This window comes from Ornithorhynchus anatinus, chromosome 1, assembly GCF_004115215.2.
Source record: "Ornithorhynchus anatinus isolate Pmale09 chromosome 1, mOrnAna1.pri.v4, whole genome shotgun sequence".
Taxonomy (NCBI): Eukaryota; Metazoa; Chordata; class Mammalia; order Monotremata; family Ornithorhynchidae; genus Ornithorhynchus; species Ornithorhynchus anatinus.
In genome coordinates, this window is record NC_041728.1 from 24903732 (window position 1) to 24926684 (window position 22953).

At 42.8% G+C, this 22953-nt stretch overlaps 1 protein-coding gene and 1 non-coding gene across 3 annotated transcripts in view; one reads left to right on the forward strand and one right to left on the reverse strand.

The window, feature by feature from the left end:
• IQGAP2 (IQ motif containing GTPase activating protein 2) overlaps positions 1-22953 on the forward strand; it is a 228834-nt gene that overhangs the window by 116345 nt on the left and 89536 nt on the right. For both annotated transcript variants that reach the window (XM_029060686.1, XM_029060694.2), the window contains exons 3-7: positions 1661-1817; positions 8609-8686; positions 10171-10247; positions 19673-19740; positions 20114-20227. In XM_029060686.1, coding sequence (XP_028916519.1) covers positions 1661-1817; positions 8609-8686; positions 10171-10247; positions 19673-19740; positions 20114-20227 — 494 coding nt within the window. The remainder of the gene's footprint in view (positions 1-1660; positions 1818-8608; positions 8687-10170; positions 10248-19672; positions 19741-20113; positions 20228-22953) is intronic.
• LOC114816552 lies at positions 7468-7606 on the reverse strand. The gene has a single exon (XR_003764340.1). It is a non-coding gene; the product is annotated as a small nucleolar RNA SNORA7 (small nucleolar RNA).

Consider the following 22953-nt stretch of genomic DNA (forward strand, 5'->3'; position numbering starts at 1 on the left):
GAGATTATAAACCCTGTGTGGAACAGGAACTGTGTCTGTTTTGATTGTATCTACCCTAGTACTTAGCACGGTGCTTGAAACATAGGAAACACTTAAGAAACACCATTTTATCTAGAGAACAACTCGACACTGGTAAGAGGTTGAATTTAGGTGAGCTGCCCAATCCCTCTACCTTTTAAACATCTGTAATTTTCACAGATTTAATTGTCCCTAGAGAATAAGAATCCATTTTTTTGTTTTTCTTCACTTCTTCACTTGAAGACTAGAAAATAAGCCTTTAATGAGGACATAAGGTTATAACCTTCTCTGAAGCCCTTTGAGCCGTCTCATCTACTTAAAATGATGCCATGATGTGAACAGAGGTTCACTGCACTTAGCAGTTCCTTTGAAGTACCTCTGCCTTCAAATGAGGAGTGCTTCAGAAATCTAGAAGGCTCCTTGAACTGTGCCCCCATGGGTTATTAATGCCATAAAATGAATTCTCCCCACTGTGCTCTCTTTCTCATTGTAGGATTATGGTCTGCCCCGTTAATGATCGTGGAGGGAGCGTCTCACCTACTCCTTGTTCCAAAGTAAAACTTGTATAGACATGTATGGTTCTGTTTTGGATTGGGCAGCAGGAGGAGTGAGTAGGGGGACCACTCAGATGCTGGAGGCTTTTAATCACACTTTTGTCTGTCATGGTTTAACCATGGTCTTGTCTCCTAGCATTCCCTTTGAGGCTGGGGGAACCGTGAACCTATGCAGCTTCACTTGTTTTCTTTCACTTTGTAGATTTCTTAGAACTTTTAGCAATTAGTACCGCATAAGCATAAGCAATTGCTTCTAAGAAGATAGTGATGTTTGGAGGGGCTCAGTTGCCCTGGACTGTTTTTTCTCTACCTCTCTGGGGGCCTTTCCTAACACCATGTCTGGAGCCAAGGCTGCGTGTTGGGTCCGTGAACTGTGGTATTACTGGAGAGATTGTAAGCCCCTTGTGGGTAAGAAGTATGTCTTTTGCAGCTATTGGAGAGCTTTTGGTTCACTGTAGCTGCTCAGTAAATAATAATATTCTCCCTTTTCACCTTGGGCTGTTTGCTAGGTGACTCCTGCCCTACTTTGTACTCTCCCTCCGGGAGGACCGAGATAGGAAGTTACCTAATAATCAGGTTAAAGTGAGATGACATGAACTCTGGTTTTCACTTCTCCTTGGTCAGTTTTATATGTCTCTGTTTTTTATGACCCTTCCCACCCACTTTATCCTCTTGGAACTGGGGCCCCAGTTCTAATCCTGGCTCTACCACGTGTCTGCTGTGTGACCTTGGGAAAGTCACTTCTCTTCTGTGCCTCAGCTACCTCATCTGTGAAATGGAGATTGAGACTGTGAGCCTAATGTGGGACAGGGACTGTGTTCAACTCGATTTGCTTGTATCCACCCCCAGCGCTTAGTACAATGCCTGGCACATGGTAAGCATGTAACAAATACCACAGTTATTATTAATAGTAGTCTAGATGTCTTCCAGTCCTACCCCAACACACCAGAACAGGCTTTCAGCCTGGATCCCATCACCAAAAGTCTCCCCCCTATCTCCACCCCACCTCTGTCTAAAATGTTAGTTCTGTGCTGGGCAGCACAACCACATGCCAGTAGTAACTTTGGGTGTCTTGTATCGGTCTGTAGATGGATGGAAGTGTGCCTGGTTGAAGAACTGCCACCAACAACAGAGCTGGAAGAAGGCTTGAGAAATGGCGTCTACCTGGCGAAGCTGGCCAAGTTCTTTGCCCCTAAAATGGTGTCAGAGAAAAAGATCTACGATGTGGAACAAACCCGCTACAAGGTAACTGGCTGAGATGTAATTGTCTCTGGCTTCCACTAAAAACTAAAGTCCAGGGTTTCATGGTCAGTGCCTTCTTTTAGTCGGGCTGGGATTTGGAGGAAGGAAAAAGAAGACAAAAGTTCTTATTCTTTCGAGCCTGTAAATAACCATTTCAGAGATGGGAGTGTATTCAGGGCCCCAAGCAATATTCATAATTTCTGGTGATTGGAGTTTTTCCCCTTTGTCCCTCCATCCCGCTCTCTGCCCTCCAGTTCACTGCCATGTCTCCTGCTTTCTTTCTTATAGTTCCTGAGGTCATGGGCGCCTCTTTATTGGTATCAGTAAAGAGAATTGCTGGTGAGCTTCCCTCCTCTACTGACACAATTTATAACTCCCCACACTCCCATCAAGGGGTTGAGTCCCCAGCTGGGACTTGAACTTGTGGCCCTGAAAGATGAGGGTCAGTGAAGCAGGAGAAGTAGAAATATTGTTTGAAGCAGTCAAATTGCCTTTCTTCTTCATTTGGGGCTCTAAAATGAAATCTCCTAGGGGCATTGAGCTTCTGAAATTTTTTGCTTTTCATAACCGTGGGACATCACAAAATAGTCTCCTCCAGCACCTTAGGAAAAAAAGGGAAGCCATAGTTTCAGAGACATGGAATAATGATGGAGTCTCCCATCGAAAGATTGATGGGTCTTGGTCCTATTATTGGGCCTGGAAACTATGCAACTGTGATACTAGATAGGCAGTTCTCATAGATTGTGAGCCCTTCTAGGAACAAGGTCTGTGTCTAATTCCCACCTGTGTACTCTTTACCTCTGCCTAGTACAATGCTCTTCACACAGTAAGTGCTTGATAAATACATTACTACTCATACAAGAGGTTAGGCGCTGGGCCACTCTCTCAGTCTCATGTTAGGGCTGAAGTGCAAGTAGACTGTCAGTGTTTAGCCACTGCAAAGTTTCCCCAAATACACATTTACATTGGCAAGGACCTTCCCTCAGGAGGGGGAAAAACATTCCAGTAAGAACACTTTTTACAGTGAGGAACAAAGAGGTTAAGTGATTTGTCCAAGGTCACACACAGCAGGCAAGCGTGGAGCCGGGATTAGAACCCAGGTTTTCTGACTCCCAGGCCCATGCTCTTTCCACTAGGTCATGCTGTTTATCCAATTATTTCAGGAAGGAGCCTAGTACCCCCATTTCACAGATGGGGAAAACTGCACTCTCCAGAAATTGAATGACTTCCTTGGTGAGGAGAGAAGTGGATGGTCATTGCAAAGTGTCCATTGTTTCCCTTTACTTATGATTCCATGCTAATTTTGGGGCTGACTTATACAAGTTTAGTCCTCAAACCATACCCCATGTCCCAGAGTATTTTTGATAGACACTCATCTTTGTCATCAGGGCAGAAAAAGCTGAGTACATTTGCATTTGATTATGGAGAAATGCAGAAATTTTGCTCTATTTTGGTTTCATGTTACCTAAAAAGGGAGCCAGAATTGTGCTCTGGCTGGGTGACAGAGAGCGACGAATTCTGAGAGAGCAGTGTATGGAAAGCAGCCTCAAAGTTAATTTGGGTAGCAGGGAAAGATACTGAAAGGGCAGGTGGATGTATGTTTGCATGCTATCAGTGATTGACTAGTTTTTTATTGACTGCCTACTGTGTGGAGCTTGGGAGAGTAGACAAGATCCTTGGCCTCAAGGAGCTTACAATCTAGCAAAGGGAGACAGACATGAAATAATTTTCAGATAAGACAAAGATGTGCCCTAATGATACAATATGTAAATTGATTTGTACCAAAGCACGACCAGAGGTTGGGAGTGTGTAAGTGCTGTGGTGAAAACCAGAAAGATGAGATGTGAGGGGAAGAAAAATTATTCAGAGAGCCTCCGGGAAAAGGTGTGGTTTCAGAAAGACTCAAGAATTTTTTTCAACGAATTTACAATTTAGAGGGTTCTTGACAAGGAGACGCATGCAATGTCACTTGTTAGACAAAGCATGCAATGTTACATCTTCTATTTTTATCCCTCTTCCAAACTGTCTGATCTGAGTGCTTGGCATTGGCACCTAGTCAGCATCTACCAAATACCACTGGCAGGGAATGTATGTTTATTATTTTATTGTATTCTCCCAAGCATTTAGTACAGTGCTACACACACAGGAAGTGCTCAGTAAATATGGTTGACTGACTGACTGACCATGATTACTACTACTTCTTGGTACCTCCCAAATGCCAGGTCTGTTTCTTCCCTTACAGCAGTCAGCCTCCTATGTCACTTGAGCAGAGGCATATTTTCTTGTGTCCTGTTCACCTTTTTGGCATCAGAGGCTGCCCTGCCCGGGGAGCCCAGAACCTTGATGTTGAGACTTAAAATGGCCACTGCCCTGCAGTGAGGATTAATGTGGTCAGTGCCTTACTGAAAGCTTGGAAAAATAAACACTACCTACCCCCATCCCTCCCCCAGAGGCCCCAGAAAATGGCAGTTGAACCAGAGAGGATCAAAGAGTTGGGCTTTCACTATGCCAGCCAGAGATAAGGTTGGGGGCTGACTGGGGAGAGTGATTTTTCTATCAGTGGCACCTACTATGTAAACAGTACGTTCTAAGCACTTGGGAAGGTGAAGCAGATGGAAGATGCATGTACTCTTCCCTCAGGAAGTTTTCATTCTGAGGGACCCTGTCAACAATTATTCACAAATATTGGGAGTGAGAAGAAGAATTAGGATATACATATCCAGATGAAATGGCTGAATACATAACTGACCATACATGCTAAGGATGGGGATAAAATACAAAAGGATTAAAGGCTATTGTTGGGTTGAGGTGACTGGGGTGTCAAGGTGATGGGAGGAGGTGGCAAGGAAAGAGGAAACAGTGGAAAGGGATCTGATAGGGGCTGGATTTTAGGTAGGACCTTTCCCACTTTGCAGAATTAATGTCCCTGACAATAGAAAGAGAGGAGGAGAAACTCATCGGAGGAAAAAACAACAAAAACAGAAAAAAAAAGCCTGACATTTACTTTTGGAAGGTTGCTTTGTATTTGCTTTTTCTTGGACTAAAAATGAATTTTACATCTCTTTATTGCGTATGCTTTAAAGAGATTTGGGATTTATTAAATTGATTTTTTTTCCATTCTTGACTGTACTCAAGTGAGAGTCACTCGTATTTATTGAGCACTTACTGCGTGCAGAGCACTGTGCTGGTGGCACTGTAGTGCACTGTAGAGGTGACAGTATGCAGAAGGCTTTAGCTTCCTGTTGAGACGATCTCCAAGACCAAAGCCCTTCACGGGGTTCTTTCCAAGTAGCATTAAATCATGGGTCTGTGGCAAAGTTTTTGAAACACATGGGAACTTCCCTCTAAACTGAAGCCCAACCTTCACTGATCTGCCATCTGGAAATAATGAACTGAGTCAAATGAACCCAGAAAGCTAGGACTTAGAGGCAGTTTTGCAGGGAGTTAGGTTATTTCGCCCTTTGCTCCAAAACACTCATTATCTCATAAATGAAACTGGCCAGTCAATCCACATCATCAGCATCCTTATTAATTGGGCACCTATTTTAGGTACTTGGGGACATATAATGGAAATAAGATGCAGACCTGTCCTCAAGGAGTTTGAGCAAGCTGCTAACCCTAAAGATCTCAGATTTAAGGAGGTGATTCCTAAAGGCCTCCTGGGTTAGCAACTTGAGCCAGTTTTGAGCTGCGAGACGTAGATCTTGGTGTGAGATAATATTGTGGTATTCATTTAGCACTTACTATGTGCCAAGGACTGTACTAACCACTGGGAAGATACAAAATAATAAGGTCCCACACGGGCTCACAGTCTAAATAGAAGGAAGAACAGGTACTGTATCCCCAGTTTGCAGATGAGGGAATTTTGGCACTGAGAAGTTAAGTGACCTGCCAAAGGTCACACAGCAGGCAAGTAATGGAGCTGGCATTAGAATCCAAGTCCTTCAACTCCCTGTACCAGGCTCTTTCCACCAGGAGACATTGCTTCTGATATCTGTTTACAATCACCTTAAGCACTTCTGTATTATTATTTCAGTTCTTACTCCTCCACGCATCCATCTTTTCCTTCTGATTTTCCTCCAGTGTGCATTTTGTCTGTCTCCTGCTCTAGACTGGAAGCTCCTTGAAGGCAGGAATCTTGTACAAAAGCCTCTTGTACTCTCCCAAGCTTTTCATACTGTGCCCTGCACACAGTGAGCACTCAGTACATGCTTTTGATTAGTATCTAAAAATCTATCAGATTAATTGCATCTGAAGTGGAAGATATTTTTAATTCCCTCTGAAGCACTCCTTTAGATCTGTTAATTAGTTCTAAAGGGAGATTTTGGAGGCATCTGTTGTACTTAGCAAGCACTTAGCCCAGGGCATTTTTTGTATTCAGTAGTTACTAAACAAATACCATCCCTACTCCAATACCCCCTTGTAATAACATTATGCAAAACTTCACCAGTGAAGGAAAGGAAGCCTACATCTCTTTTAGACTAGATCCAATTTTTCCATCATCATCACTGGTATTTATTGAGCAGTATGTACAGAATATTCTACTAGGCACTTAGGAGAGTACCGTACAACAGAGCTTGTTGTGGGCAGGGAATGTGTCAATTTATTGTTAAGCTGTATTCTCCCAAGCACTTAGAACAGTGTGAGAAGAAGATACATGCGATGTCACTTGGTAGTCCAAGTATGCAATGTCACACAATGTGACACCATTTTGTACAAAAATACCAATTTTGTGCAGTCCTACAGACTTTTGTGCAGTCCCCAGATCTTTGTTCCCCTCAATTAATTAAAATTTATTGAGCACTTTCTGTGCACAGAGCACTGTACTAAGTGCTTGATAGGGTAGTACATAAGAGCTGGTAGACATGTTCCCCACCCTCAATGAGTTCCTTCCCCACCCCTACATTCTCTCTTCTCCCCTCTCCCCACTTTCTCTCTTTCTCTCGCTCTCTCTCTTGCATTCCCAGGGCCCCTCATGTATGGACACTCCTTCCAAGCCATAGAACTAGGCAGCAGAGGCTGCAGCGGAGATTGGCTGGGTGCAAAAAGTATTTTAAAAATTGAACACAGAAACACTGTATTGGTACAGCAAAGGAGACAAACCAACTGAAAGTGACTGTCCATGGTAAAACAGGATGGACATCCATCCATCCTACTTGCATCTCAGTGAGCAGGCAGTTGAGCAGAGCCCCTTCATCAACAATAGTATTTACTGAGTGCTTACTTTGTGTAGGACACTGTACTAAATGCTTCGGGGGCAGGGAGTAAATTCCACAGAGTTGGTAAGCACATTTCCTGCCGACAGTGTGCTTACTGTCCTCAGGAAGGGTAAAAAGCATTCCAGTAGCACCACCAGAACATGTTAAACCAGTTTGGATCATAGTGGAAGGCTCAAAACACTGCTAGTCCTCTTAAATTCAACACTCGTCTTGGGTTATGCTGCCGAGTCATCTCTGACCCAGAGTCACTTCATGGACACATCTCTCCCAGAACGCTCCACTCTCCATCTGCAAACATTCTGGTAGTGTATCCATAGAGTGATTTTGGTAAAAATATGGAGTAGTTTTCCATTACCTTCTTCCATACAGTAGAATTGAGTCGTACACCCTCGATTCTCTCCCATACTGCTGCTGCCCAGCACAGGTGAGCTTTAACTTGTATCAGATTGCCTTCCACTCACTAGCCACTGGGCAAGCTAGAAATGGAATGGGTATGCCTCTGCTTGACTCTCCCTCCCGTAGCCGAGATTGGTAGAGTACTGGAAACCCTCCAGGTGCAAAACCCGAGAGAGAGGCTCAGCACCCCTCTAGCGTCTGCTTATTTTCATGCTCCATCTTCCAAGTACAGCTTCAGTACTTCTTCCTCCCACTCAGCAAACCTAGCCCATATACACCCAAGCTCTCTCTCCTGCCCCTCTCCCCAGGGGTATAGCTAACTGTTGGAGAACTATATTTATACCTTGGCAAAATGTGTAAAAGGGATATCAAATATGGATTTTTGTTGAGGGGGGGAGGGTAAGGCAGAAGTGACCAATGCTCAAGTAAAATAAGAGAATCTTGCAAAAATGGCACATTTCATCTCCATAACCCTGAGGCAGCCTAAGTAAAAGTCACACTTAATTGGGAGTGTCAGATCAAAATTGGCAGTAAAAATGGTGGTGTGATTTTTTTTTTCCTCTTTTTCTAAAAGGATTATAGGGAGAGGAATGCACTCTGGCTCCTGGGAAACTCTGACTAGATTTTGCCCCCCTGCGACTCCCCTCTGCTCTGATTCTGCAGGAAGGAGTGTGTTGAATGGAGCTTCTCTGCCTGTGCTCCTACAACCTTGTTCAGGGGTGGGAGAGAGGGAGAGATTTTTTAAGTTGCCAGATTTAAGAAAAAAGGGACAAAGAGTTAGTCTCTAAAAGTCTTCTTGGAACAAACTGTTGGGAGGAAAAGTGTTGTTCTTATTTGTTGTGTGTCTGTATGCACATGAATGCCATGTCATTGGTCAACTAGAGAGTTGTTTTCCCATGGAAAGAGATGGTCACTTGGGAACATGAATATGTGGAAGCAAACCTGACCATGGTCAGAATCTTTTCTAGAACAAAAGTTCAGTATCCTTGCTTGAGCACTGGGTAAAACCAGGGGAAGTCCTGGAAGAGACTGGCCTTGTTCAACAAAGCTAGCATAAGAAATGTGCCAAGACTGAGATCGGGAGAGGAATTATACAAGTAATGTATTCATTGGAGGAAATAATTCTGGAAAATTAGTTCCATCTGTTTTCTCTCCTCTATCATTCTCGCCCCAAACTAGAAATCGGGTCTTCACTTTCGGCACACAGACAACACGGTGCAGTGGCTGCGGGCTATGGAGGCTATCGGCCTTCCCAAGGTAAGCCTTCATCCCCCCGCCTCGCCCCCTCTTTCCTTCCCCCTCCCCGACAGCACTGTGCCTGGGAACTGCACCTCCAGCCCCGGAGAGGCCTCTGCAGCGCCTTTTTGATTCCTAATACCCCAGATTCCCCAGGCATTCCTGCTTGAATTTCAATATCTGTTTAAGCAAAACTGTGGCATCCTGAAAACAGACTCCTAGATATCGCTAATGGCAATAGAGCCTCCATTCAAGCCCAAAGACTTGGGGACTGAGAACATGCAAGAAGGAATTGGTGATGGTGATGGCCACCTGCCTGAAACGTTCCCACCGGAGCAGGGAGGGCAGCAAGTAAGAAGGCAGGCAGACGTGCAGGACATTGTGAAGTGCGAGTATGCAGGACTTATATAGGCTGGGGTTGACCATAGCATAGAGTTTGTGCTGTAGAGGCAGTGTAGCCACCACCTATGTTAGCACCAGTTAGAATTCCTACTGGGCCTGTCCACCACTGGTTATGATCCAGGAGTGATGTTTCCTTAGGACATGGAGATGGGGCTAAATGGGGCTCCTTCTTCTCTGATCATTGTTGTCAGGTTAGTTCTACTTCCTAAGACTCTAAACATCCTGAAGGAAAGCCTCAATTCCTTCCTCCTTCCTACTTCCATCTAGAAATGCTTTCTTTGGCTAAAACGTAGAACACATTTTATTTTAAAATGTTTTTTTAACTCAGTACAGCTTCTTTGGCTCTTCCCTTTAATCAGACATCATTACCCTTGTTAGGTTAAATCACAAGCAACAATCTTTCCTTTTGAATTTTGTCTGTATTTTTCAAAAGCGTTTTCACATCATGTTTGTCTGAGTTTTTTTCTCTTTGAACAGCCTAGGAAGTATTCATCACAGGCAGTAGTTTTTGATTCAGCCAAATGTGTTTCAGCGCAAGGAGCTTGCTAAACAATTCCCCCAAGCATTATGAGCTAGAATGCAAATGGACCGAGAAACAGGAATTTGGACCTATGTTTCTCTCTCCTGTCTAAAGTTCATACATTCAAAATGTTGGCGCAATCACAGTGTAGAACATGGTCAGGAGCTGGGGTACCTGAGGAACTGGGACTGTGAACTTTAGATCAGGTAGCCTTGTTGTGACAAATTTGTCCTCTGCTCCTTGAAAAGATAGTTTGTTGGGACTGCTCAAATACAGCGATCCACACTTTATTGTTTGGAAAGAAGAATTACTATTCTACCATCCTTCCCTGTCAGTCTCCCTACCATCCTGTCCTTCATATTTTTGTCAACTAAAAAAAAAGTTGAATAGTATAATGCAAATATTATTTTTTATTATTGTTCAAGCCAAAATGAGTGTCTATATAATTCATAAAACTCCCTCTTTCATTCCTAACTTAATTCAAGAGAAGCTAAGGTAGAATTTGTCTTGAAATTTTGGTTTATTTGAACACTCTAGAAGACAAAAAAGCAACAACCTTTTTTTAAAAAAAAAAATTTTCCAGATCTTTTATCCAGAGACCACAGATGTCTATGATCGGAAAAACATTCCAAGGATGATATACTGCATTCATGCACTAAGGTAGGAAACATTGTTATAAAGAATTTGCTATTGATGGTGGATTGCTTTTGAGTAAATGTTTAAACTTTAATGTACAGGATTTTAATTTTAAGAAATCATAAACCTAATGGCTCAGGATAGGAATAAAATGGACATTGTTTTATGTAATGTTGAGGTATGTGGAATTCTGAAAGAATTTTGTATCATTGAGATAGTGGAAATGCTTGAAATGGATTTGATTTGTTTTTATTTTTTAGTTCAAAGTGTGCAGTTAGGTGGTCAGAAGAGACTGGAATATAAGAGAAAATTGGGGCCTCCTAAACCCATGTGGTTCAGAACTTGTTTTCTAAGGTCTTTAACTCTTTTCCAAACCCTAGTAGACTTATTTAAGCCATTGTCATCTTGAAGCACACTCTCTTCTTTGAGACTGGATTGGCTTCCCCTTAAATTCTGGTGTTTAGGGAAAAAATCAAGTACTGAAGGAACTGAAGACAAAATGTTGCTTTTCTTGGACAGCTTATTTATCAGGAATAAGTTGTGCCTTTGGGATCAAGGAAAAAATAATGTAGACATTCAAACAACATAATTTGACCAAGGCAGATGTTCCTAACTTTTGATTTAGAGTTTCGATTCAATGTTAAACATTGAAATTATTACAGGGCACAAACAGTGGATGAGAATGGGTAGTAAGTGCTTCCAGAGGTCAGTCTAAAATCCCAATCCTTCTCAAACTTCATCAATTTAATCAGGAAAACATTGAGAATCTAATGAAGGTAAGAAAAAGTCTCCTAATAACTGGCCTTTTTTGTACTGTTACTTTCCACTAAATCAAAAGTTAGGAACATCTGCCTTGGTTCTCCTGTCACTTGAAATCATTTGGTGTCAGAATCTTGCTTCTTAGAGGTTTATATTAAACTTCTTCCTGGCTCTGTTGGCTTGTTTCCTTCTATGATTCATGAGGGTGACAGTCTTTAAAGGTGAATTTGGGGTGATGGAGACACTGAAGCAAAGCCTCAAAAAATGTGGACAGTAGAGAGAATGCTAAAAGACTGATCAGGTGGCCTGCAGCCATTAGAAATGGGGTGACTCTTAGGATGAGGCTTCGAGAAGATCACAACAAAGGAACAAATGGAAATAGCACTTGACACTGCGGATAGCAAATGCGACATTCTGGCACTTTGCAATGCCGATGATGAGAAATGGATTGACAGCCATACTTTGGCTTTCCTAGCCATATCCATAAACCCAGATTCACCACCAGTAATGGCCTTCTCAAACCCTAAGGGAAGTCAGATCTCTGAGATGAGGAGAGAACATGAAAACTGGCTTTATTTTGGCAGTTACCCCATAATAGTTATGTTTGTTCCTGTGGTAGCTGTGAATGCTCCAGACTGGCACCTACCATGGCTATAATTATTAAAACAATTATCTTTTGATGTCCAAGAAGTCAAAACAAATCAAAAAACCCTAATAGATCTACCTTCTTATATGAGAAGGGGACTTTTTGCCTAAGATCAGACTAAAATATTTTTGGTTCCTTAACATTTTATTTGGAAAAAGCTTAATACTTCTTTTATAATATATTATGCAGATTTATCACTGAAAAGACATTGCCATTTGCACAGAGTTTGCGAACTGTTAAGACAACAACCTCATTAGTTTGTGATGTTATCTTATAAATGCATCTAAGTACTAAACTCCAAAAGGGTAGCCTGGTCTTTTTTCCATCAGTGAATGTCGCACTTGAACTTGAAGTGGTTTCCTGAAGTGGACACATGGGGCTCTTAATGTTAAACAGCTTAAAAAGCAATAGTGTGCTAAGTTCCATTTTGGTGATGTCACCACCTTTCTTCAGTTGTTCTGAAGGCCTTGACTGGAGTTTTCCAGTGGTCCTATTTGACACAGCTCCAAGAGTGATTTTTCCAGTGGTCCTATTTGACACAGCTCCAAGAGTGATTTAATCATGGTTTGAACTGCTACTGCTTGGTCATCATAGGTAAAGTGGATTCTTGCCTTGTGGTCAGATATGGGGTGATGAACTTAACCATTCTACCCTTCAGCCAAGCATCATGTCAGGAGGGACTTTGTATTAATGAGGTAGTCTGAGGGATATGGAACCCAGTGTTCTGGACTGTAGAAGAACATAAATAATACCATTAGTGAGTCAAACCAGTGGTCCACCCAGCCCACTATTTTTCCTCCAACAATACCAACAGGCCTCTTGGAGAAACTGTGTGATCATTGCCTTCCTGGTATCCATCCTAAAAATGAACAACTTTACTTGCTCTCCCTCTTCCTTCTCCATCCCTAATGTTCCTGCTAGGAATTAATTGTGGAATCCTCTCCCATGAATTTATCTAAACTCATCTTGTGAAGACCCAAACTACTTTGAAGTTCAACTTCCGAGTTTATCATGCAGTGAGGTTCCATTGTGGTTTTTTTGGAGCAAACCTCCCTCAAGTCTCAGTGGGGGCTCCTGGTACTTTGGGACTAGGTGAATAACAGTTCAGGGGTTTCCCCTATGCACAGACATCATGCTTTTGTGCACTTCAATCATGTTCCCCCTCAGCCTTCATTTTTCTATGTTAAAGAATCCCGATCGCTTTAATTTTTTCCTCCATATGGAAACTTCTCATACGCCTGATCATCTTGGTTACCCTTCTTCTAAACTCCTCCATCCTGTTGTGGCCATCCTGCTATACAGGGATATAGACAGTGTTCAAGTGTGGAGGTATCATGGCTTTCTAGAGTTACAAAACTCTGCCTTAGGTTTTTTTGTTTTTTGTTTCTATCCCTTCCCAATGACCCCTGCTCCGTCATTTGGCTGGCCTATGATATTGTCTTGGAGCTGATTGCAGGGGATCAGGTGTATGGTAGGTGGCCTGTTAAATGCTTTTTGGCTCATTGGTTGAATAGCTAATGTGAGTCTGGAATGTATCAAACAGTGGTCCATCAACTGTCCCCTTTGCATAGCTGCAGTAATCCTTACGTCTTTTTAATTTCTCTTTCCAGATGATGCCCTAAGGGATATCCACTAAATCAGTTGAATTTCCACTTTTGCTTCCTTCCCCATTTTCTAAGTCCTTTTAGTATTTGTTTTCCCCACTAGACTGTAAGCTCCTTGAAGGCAGAGATCTTGCCTACTAATTCTAAAGATTTCTCCCAAACCCTTAGTAGAAATGCTTAATGGAGAAGCAGCATGGCTTAGTGGAAAGAGCATGGGTTTGGGAGTCAGAGGTCATGGGTTCTAATCCTGGCTCTGGCACTTGTCAACTGTGTGACTTTATGCAAATCAACTTCTCTGTGCCTCAGTTACTTCATCTGAAAATGGGGTTTAAGACTGTGAGCCCCACATGGGACAACCTGATTACCTTGTATCTACCCCAGTGCTTAGAACAGTGCTTGGCACATAGTAAGTGCTTAACAAATACCATTATTATTATGAAATACAATGCCGTGTCTCAATGAACGTGATGACGTTCTGGTTACTGCAAGGAATCCAGTGATTAGACTGTTCTTTGTATTCTGACATGTCATACATTGGCCTAGTGGAAAGACATTTATTCACTCAATCATATTTATTCATTCATTCGGTCAGTCATATTTACTGAGTGCTTATTGTGTGCATAGCACTGTACTAAGCACTTAGGAGAGTAAATATAATCCTTATTGTAGACTTCCATTGGGTTTTTCCTACCATTAACAGCAGTTGAGCTTATCTACCTGAGTAGATATGGTTCTCTTGCCAACTCTGTAGAGGTTGGCAAACAGAGTAGTCCATTTGGGGGCTGGTGGCTTTTAACAAAGGTCTGTCTTGTCACTGGGAAGTAATGATATCGTTTATTTCCCCATTCCCCTGAAAATATGCTCAGCCCCATCCGCTGTGCACACCGCACTCAAAGGTGCTTGATAAATTCACCCTCGAGAGGCTCAGCAAATTTAGTATCTTGCCTGACACTGACCTTTTTTAAGAGCCTGTCAGGATTTTCTTGATGCTTCAGGTAATGAATGGACTCTTTTGAATTAAAATGCAGAAGGGGTAGAACTGTGCTACTTCAGAGTATTTGATAAATAAGATTTTCCCAGGAAACATTTGCCCTCTTTCAGTAATCTGCCAGAAGGAAGTAACTCCCACATCAGGAGTTCAAAACGTCCGCAGGATGTCAACTCCTCTTTTAAAAGCCGAGAGTTTAAGCTTGAGCTTTGTGGGAGAGAAGCACACAAATAGATAGCCAGATTACTCGTGTTAGAGGACAATGTTATTTTCCAAGGGATCCCTTCAGAGAAGAGAAGCAGCATGGCTCAGTGGAAAGAGCCCTGGCTTGGGAGTCAGATTTCATGGGTTCGAATCCCGGCTCTGCCACTTGTCAGCTGTGTGACTGTAGACAAGATGCTTAACTTCTCTGTGCCTCAGTTACCTCATCTGTAAAATGGGGATTAAATGTGAGCCTCACGTGGGACAACCTGATTACCCTGTATCTTCCCCAGCGCTTAGAACAGTGCTCTGCACATAGTAAGCATATAACAAATACCAACATCGTTATTATTATTATTATCTTCAGCAAATGTAGTTGAAAATCCACGACTTCCCAAGACCTAGCCTGTAAGGGGTTTCTCAGCCCCACCTTGTGGTGATTTTAGTTTATTCAACCATAATAAGCCGGGCAGTAATTTGCCTTATATTGCAATTCAGTGGGTAGAAGTTTGAGTGGAGTATTCTTTAGTAAGTGGGAAAGCCTTGAATTGAATAGATAAAAACCTCATCAGATAATGTAATGACACCAGACAGAACCCATTTTAAAATTTTATTTCTTTTTTTTACTTTGCCTGCTAAAAAGAATTGCCCAAAATAGGACCATTTAGAAGAAAGGATGCTGTGGGTTCCCTGTTGGAGTATGAAATGTTGGTGATGAACTTTTCATTTTGCAAATATTGATTCTTGACTTCAGCTAGCCTTTAGCTCCCTTTTGCCCACACACTTCCAGCCCTTCACTAATTAGAACTTCCTCCATCCCCATATCACAGATACCTCCACTTTGAAAATCCTCTTAAAATCCCACTTTCTCCAACGAGCTTTCCCTAATTAATTTCCCCCAGTCATGTTATCTAATCATCCAACTCTACCACTTGTAAACATGAGTGCTAAAGAGGGTATAAATAAGTGCATATGTGTACTTAGTTGTTTTGTCCACTCTAGTTGTAAATATTTTTATGCTTGTCTCCTATGTTTGTCTTTTATGTTTGTTTTATGTGTGTAAGCTCTTTGGAGACAGAAAACATTTTACTTGTTTCTGAATTTCCCAAGGGTCTACAACAGTGAACTGTACCAAGTGGATACTCAATAAATATTACTACTACTGCAACTTCTATAAATATCTTAAACCATCTCCTTCTAATCCCTAAATTGGAAAGCCTTCAAATATCTTCTCTCACACAAGCATTTTCCTTGGGTTTGCTAACCAAACTGAAGAATAACAGTCAGGGTTTAAGTGGTGGGAAGGGGTGGAGACTAAACTATTAAGAGTAAAAGCCTTTTATCAAATTCATTCGTCTTTGTACAGTATGCCACTACTCTAGTTATTTTAATTGGCTGCTGAGAATTCTAAGTGACAAAGCTTTTGTTCTCTGTGTGCCCTAGGGCAGATCCGTGGAGCTATTTTGCTCTTTGGGGGGGATTGATTAGACTCCGATGTAACAACTCACTCCCTCTATTTTAATTCACTTGTTGATAAAGTGATGGAAAAGGGTCAGTGGCGATGATAACTTAGTCTTTTCTACATGAGAACAGAACCACTGACTGGCATTTCCTCAGGGGAGTACAGAATTGCTAATGGGGGTAAAACACATTAAGCTGCAGAGTCTAAGCCCCATGTCCAGTGCTTGGGTGTCCCCCTGTTCACAGCATCCCTCTGACTGTAAGCTTGTTCATTCATTCAATAGTATTTATTGAGCACTTACTATGTGCAGAGCACTGTACTAAGCGCTTGGAATGTACAAAGCGGCAACAGATAAAGACAGTCCCTGCCCTTTGATGGGTTTACAGTCTAATCTGGGGAGACAGGCAGACAAGAACAATGGCAATAAATAGAGTCAAGGGGAAGAACATCTCGTAAAAACAATGACAACTAAATAGAATCAAGGCGATGTACATTTCATTAACAAAATAAATAGGATAATGAAAATATATACAGATGAGCAGACGAGTACAGTGCTGAGGGGATGGAAAGGGAGAGGGGGAGGAGCAGAGGGAAATGGGGGGAAAAGAGGGTTTAGCTGCGGAGAGGTGAAGGGGGGCAGTAGAGGGAGTAGAGGGAGAAGGGGAGCTCAGTCTGGGAAGGCCTCTTGGAGGAGGTGAGTTTTAAGTAGGGTTTTGAAGAGGGGAAGAGAATCAGTTTGGTGGAGGTGAGGAGGGAGGGCACTCCAGGACCGCGGTAGGACGTGGCCCAGGGGTCGACGGCGGGATAGGCGAGATCGAGGGATGGTGAGGAGGTGGGCGGCAGAGGAGTGGAGCATGCGGGGTGGGCAGTAGAAAGAGAGAAGGGAGGAGAGGTAGGAAGGGGCAAGGTGATGGAGAGCCTTGAAGCCTAGAGTGTGGAGTTTGTTGTGGGTGGGGAATATTTCTACCAACTCTGTTGGATTGGAATCTCCCAAATTCTTTGTACAGTGCTCTGCACAAGTGAGCATTCAATAAATACAGTGAGCAATAAATACAGTTAGAGAAGCAGCGTGGCTCAGTGGAAAGAGCACGGGCTTTGGAGTCAGAGGTCATGAGTTCGAATCCCAGCTCCGCCACTTGTCAGCTGTGTGACTGTGGGCAAGTCACTTAACTTCTCTGTGCCATAGTTACCTCATCTGTAAAATGGGGATTAAGACTGTGAGCCCCACGTGGGACAACCTGATTCCCTTGTGTCTACCCCAGCGCTTAGAACAGTGCTCGGCACATAGTAAGCGCTTAACAAATACCAACATTATTAAATACAGTGGATGAGGGTGACTTGATTGTTGACGTTCACCAACTGACAGAAACATTCAGAGTTATGAAGGCAGGACACTTGCTTCTCACCTTTGAAGCTAGAAAAAGGCATGGATTTAGTTTCCAGAAGAGGGCAAAAGTGAACCACTAAATTCTAACCATAAATTCAAACTGTCTGTTATTTCACACATAGCATGCAGTGGGCTCTTCCATAATGTGTTTTCACTGAGCAGAGTGGATAGAACATTGTTGGAGAACTAGGAAAGTTTCTTCCATTAATGTGCTTCTGTCTGGATAGAACGCGATGGCTGTGTTGAAAGACTTGGTCCTGTTCATGCATGCAGCACCAGTTAGGGCTGGAGTACAAGTTGTCAGTTTTAGCTGGACTGACAGTACTGGACCAGATATCATTATGTCCTGATTTTTTTATTTTAAGGGCCAGGCTTTGCTCGGAAGTGGCTATCATGTGACCAGAGACCTGGGAAGTGAATACGACAGCTCTGGGGCAAGGGCGAAGGTGGGGAGGGTGGGCGCAGGGGGACACAGGGGCCTTTCTAGCAACCCACTCTAGGTTCTGCAGACTTGAGCCCAAAGTTCTGTATGACAACATTACATTGCCTCAATGGCGTAGCACACAAAACATAACATGTATCTGTTACTTGCAGAGAAGCAGTGTGGCTCAGTGGAAAGAGCATGGGCTTGGAAGTCAGAGGTCATGGGTTTGAATTGTCAGCTGCCACTTGTCAGCTGTGTGACTGTGGGCAGGTCACTTAACTTCTCTGTGCCTCAGTGACCTCATCTGTAAAATGGGGATTAAGACTGTGAACCTCACGTGGGACAACCTGATTACCCTGTATCTACTCCAGCGCTTAGAACTGTGCTCTGCACATAGTAAGCACTTAACAAATACCAACATTGTTATTATTATTACTTCCAGCCCAGCAGAACGACATTCGGTTTTCGCCAGTGCCACTTAACTCCAGCTAGGTGCAGTGTTTATCAGGGATGCGATCCCAGGGTTACCAGAGAACTGACTGTATATGGCAGCCACCATGGGTTTTATGTTTTCCTATGATGGTGTAAATCTGGTTTTAATACCAAAAACATCTACTAGAAATTCAAATTGAAGAGAGTTTCTCTTTTTTCCTCCCCTTTAATGTGCATTTGTTGAGCACTCTTGAGCAGCTCATATTGCAGTAAGGCACCCCAGTAAATGGATTATATAAAAACCCCCATTAAAATTCAGTCTTTTTTTATTATACTTTACAAATGCGTAATAAAAAATGAAGCAGCATAGGATGGAGAAGCACACGACTTAGTGGATAGCGCATGGGCCTGGGAGTCAGAAGGACCTGGATTCTAGTTCTGGCTCTGCCACTTGTCTGCTGTGTGACCTTGAGCAAGCCACTTTACTTCTCAGTTACCTCATCTGTAAAATAAGGATTAAGACTGTGAGGTCCATGGGGAACAGAGACACTGTTCAACCTGAATGACTTGTATCTACCCCGGCACTTTGAACAGTACCTGGCACAGAATAAGTTCTTAGCAAACATCATAAAAAGTAGCATCTGTCACTGGCTGAATAAAAATTATTTTTAAAATTTTGTGTAGGCTCCATATTTGGGTGCTGCTCAAGCCAGACTATTTCACACCATACACGTCGAAGCCTGTTCGACCCCATCTCCCTACATCTGAAAATAATTGTCGGAGAATATTTTCAAGTCATCAAAGTGATCGCTCACTTCCTTTCCCCTCTATATCATTGGGTATCATTTGCATTTTCTTGACAGCTGCTCATGTCAACAGCCATAAGCTTTCAAGAATGTTTTGGGCTAGAAATTGAATTCCCCAAAAATAAAGCTAGTGCTTCACAATGGAATGGAAGCAAGGCCCAGGGTCTGAGCCCAGAAATGGGAGTACAGAGGTAATAATAATAATAATGGTATTTGTTAAACGCTTACTATGTGCCAGGCACTGTACTAAGTGCTGAGGTAGATACAAGATAATCAGGTTGGACACAGTCCCTGTCCCTCATAGGGTGCACAGTCTTAATCCTCATGTTACAGATGAGGAAACTGAGGCCCAGAGAAGTTAAGCGACTTGCCCAAGGTCACCCAGCAGACAGTGGCAGAGGTGGGATTAATAATGATGGTATTTGTTAAGCGCTTACTATATGCCAAGCACTAGGATTAGAACTCATGACCTTCTGACTCCCAGGCCTGTGCTCTATTCACTAACCCATACTGCTTCATGTCTGGAAGTCTGGGGCTAGATCCATTCAAGGACTAGTCCTTTCATTTCCTTTCACTAGAAGTCCTTTCTTTACTGGCAAAATGAGAGCCACATAGTAGGTAAACTGAGAGCAAAAACATGTGACTTAAAAATTAAGGAAGGATCAATACATTCCTGGTCATGAGTTCAAATGCAAAAACACAAATTTTTTGTGTGGATTTTTTTTTCTTTTTCCTTTCAGCTTATATCTCTACAAACTGGGACTAGCCCCACAGATCCAGGACTTACTTGGAAAAGTCGACTTCACAGGTACTAATCTTAAATATCTGAATCTCACGGAAGCTACTGTTCAGAAAACTACCAAATTCGCCTGATAATACCAATGAGGCCTCTTAAACTTTTCCCACTAGTGCTTTCTCTGAGTAGATGTAGGGCTAAAGGTAGAAGGATCAAACCCCACCCACTGATTTCTCTTTTTAGTTTTGTGACTCTTGCTTGTTTGATTCCCCCTGACCCCAATTGGCTATGGAACAGAGGAACCCAGTTCCCTTTGTAGGGGGCCGCCAAACTTTCCAGTTTCCTCATAAAAGAACTTTGTCATGTGTTGAATCCCCCCGGGCTGCCGATTTATGGTTAATATCCTGAAAATCTCCCTGTGCCACTCTGCATTTTTGTTTTTCAGAGGAGGAAATCAGCAACATGCGAAAGGAGCTTGAGAAGTATGGAATACAGATGCCGTCTTTCAGCAAAATAGGCGGTATTCTTGCCAACGAATTGTCAGTGGACGAAGCTGCCTGTGAGCCTGCCTGAAATGCTTTGTTTTCTATTTGTTTCAAACCTAGCAAACTTGGCCCTCTCTTGCTTTTTTTTTTAAATGACAGTTGAAGCACATGATCAGTGAATTTTTAGAATTAATCTCTGAATTAGTCATGATGATTAGTTTTAACGAGGTTATCATCCATGCAAGGGAGATATTTCCCCCTAACCAAGAACTTATATTATGATTAGGGGTGTGTGGTGGACCTCTTTCAAATTCACTAACTACTCGGGCCATAGTAATGAGAGTAGACCATCAACCGTAGGGTATCCATTTCTGTACTTCTTGTCCTGAGGTTATTCTTGCCCATTATGAATACAAAATGGACAGAGCACATATGGTGTGCAGAGAATACCATCGGTGCTTGTGAAACAACTAAAGACAGACATGATTGCTATGCTCAAGGTGGCAAGGCATCAGGCATAAATTGGTGACTTTTCAAAATGCAAAAATCAAGCTCCTTGAGGGCAGGAATCATGTCACCTAACTCTGTTCTACTCTCCCAAGTGTTCCGCACAGAGTATGCACTCAATAAATGTGATTGAAGTGAACAGATTATAAATATACAAATTTGTGAGTGCCGAAGCAGCCCATGGGAGAGGTGCTGGGGAAAGTGGGGGAATTAATCCAGGAAGGCCTCCTGGAGGAGAGACTTTTTTTTTTTAGTGGAGCTTTGAAGGAGGGTTGGGGTGTGGCTCAGTAAAACTGAGGGAGGATGGTATGCCAGAAAACAGGAAAGGTGTGAGCAATAGGATGGAGTGCAGGAGAGTCAAAAATGGAGGAAAATTAGTAAATTTGCTTGGGAGTACTCTCCCAAATGCTTAGTACAGTGCTTTGCCCATAGTAGATAACTAGTAAATGCTATCAACTGATAGGAGTGAAGTTCATAAACCAATTAAGTAAGAAGGAGCCCGCTGATAGGTTTTAAACTGCTGATTAGAAGTTTTGTGTGAGAGCCAATGTAGATGTTTGGGGCGGGGATTATTGTGCTATGATGGGTGATTCTGAAAGATAGAACAGACAGCTGGGTATATAGGATAGCCTTCTTCCTGATTTTCCTGCCTCCAGCCTCTCCCCTCTTCAGTCTGCATCAGCAGTCGAGGCTGGAGGAGTTGAAGGCTTGAACTGGGGTGCAAGTCTAAAGGAAGAGCAAGAGGCCAATTCATAAAACTTGAGAGAGGGAAGCAGTGTGGTGTAGTGGAAAGAGCGAGGATTGGTCTGCAAGTTCAGAGGCTGGGTCTAAGCCCAGCTCTGCCTTTAACCTGCCGTATGACCTTGGATGAGTTACTTAGCCTCTTAGTGCTCCAGTTTCCTCATTCTTAAGCTGCAAGCCCCAGGTGGAACTGAGTCTTATCTCCTTGCATCTGCCCCAAGGCTTCACATGGTGCTTGGCACATAGTAAGCATGTAATTAAGACCTGTAGCAAACTCAGGGAATGCTATGGGGGAATAATGAAATAATTGATGTAAAACTCCTCAGCCCTCAGTCGGTGAGCTACCTGAAGTAAACAGTTAATAAATGCAAATAGAAGAAGAAATTGCAGTTTCCCCTGGTGCCTGCGCATTACATTTCCCAGGCCCCAACATTCTCCCGGGGACTTTCTTGACGAAGTTAGTCAAGATGGAATTTTGATAATATTACAAACCCCCCTTTGTTGTTATGCTGTCTTCTCAGGCCTGGTTTCCACAAAGAAGAGCAAATTTTAATGTTTAGCCAATCTCTCTAACTCCATGGAAGCCTTAACTTGCCCTCTGTCAAAGGCATATCTGGCATTTATAGCGTACTCTTTATATTTCCAAAGCACTCTCACATTGGTTATCTCTTCTGGTCCCCGCAGATGAGATACGCAATGAAGACAAGTTGGTGTTATGCTCTCCAGTTGACAGATTAGGAAATTGAGGCTCAGAGAGGCTCAGGGACTTGCACCGCAGTGTAGCAGCAGAGCTAGGACAAGAACTCGGGACTCCTAACTCCCAGCCATAAGTTCTTTCCACTAGAACATGCTGCCTCCTTGCCCTTCCCTCACCTTCCAAGAAATGTACTTGAAAGTTTCTGAATGGCAGTTGAGCAGTATATCACTGGGGCAGGTGTACACCTGCTCTTGGTAAGAACCTGTGTTAGTTAGGTTTTCACTGGGAGAAAGTAACACTGTTGGTATTATGGGTCCCCTTGAGTTAAACTGACAGTTGAAGGTGGTGCAGGCCAGGAAGCCCTGGGTTCACCCATCATCACGATTCTAAACAGTTTCCACCTTGGAAAGGGTGCTTTACACCAGGTCATTAAGATTTCCCCATAGGGCAGGTTACTCTCTGGGCTTTAGTTGATATTTGAAGGGGTAAGCTCACCTTTTTAAGCTTATTAAGGACTGTAAAGTTCTTCAAGGCAGGGATCATGGACCAACTGAATTGAAATCCCTTAAGTGTTTAGTACAGTGCTCTGCACAAAGTAAGCTCTCAATAAATGCCACTGATTGATTGAATTGCCACTCTGCCACACTTAATATACAAATGACTGTGAAGAACCAGTTCTCCTAGTGGTTGAGCCTTTATCACATTTCTGGCATATATGTCCTCCAACCCTCTCACCCCAAATATAACCAGAAATCAATCAGTGGTATTTATTTAGCACTTACTGTGTGCAGAGCAATATACTAAGCACTTGGACAAGTACAGTACAAGAGTTGGTGGATACGTTCCACAAGGAGC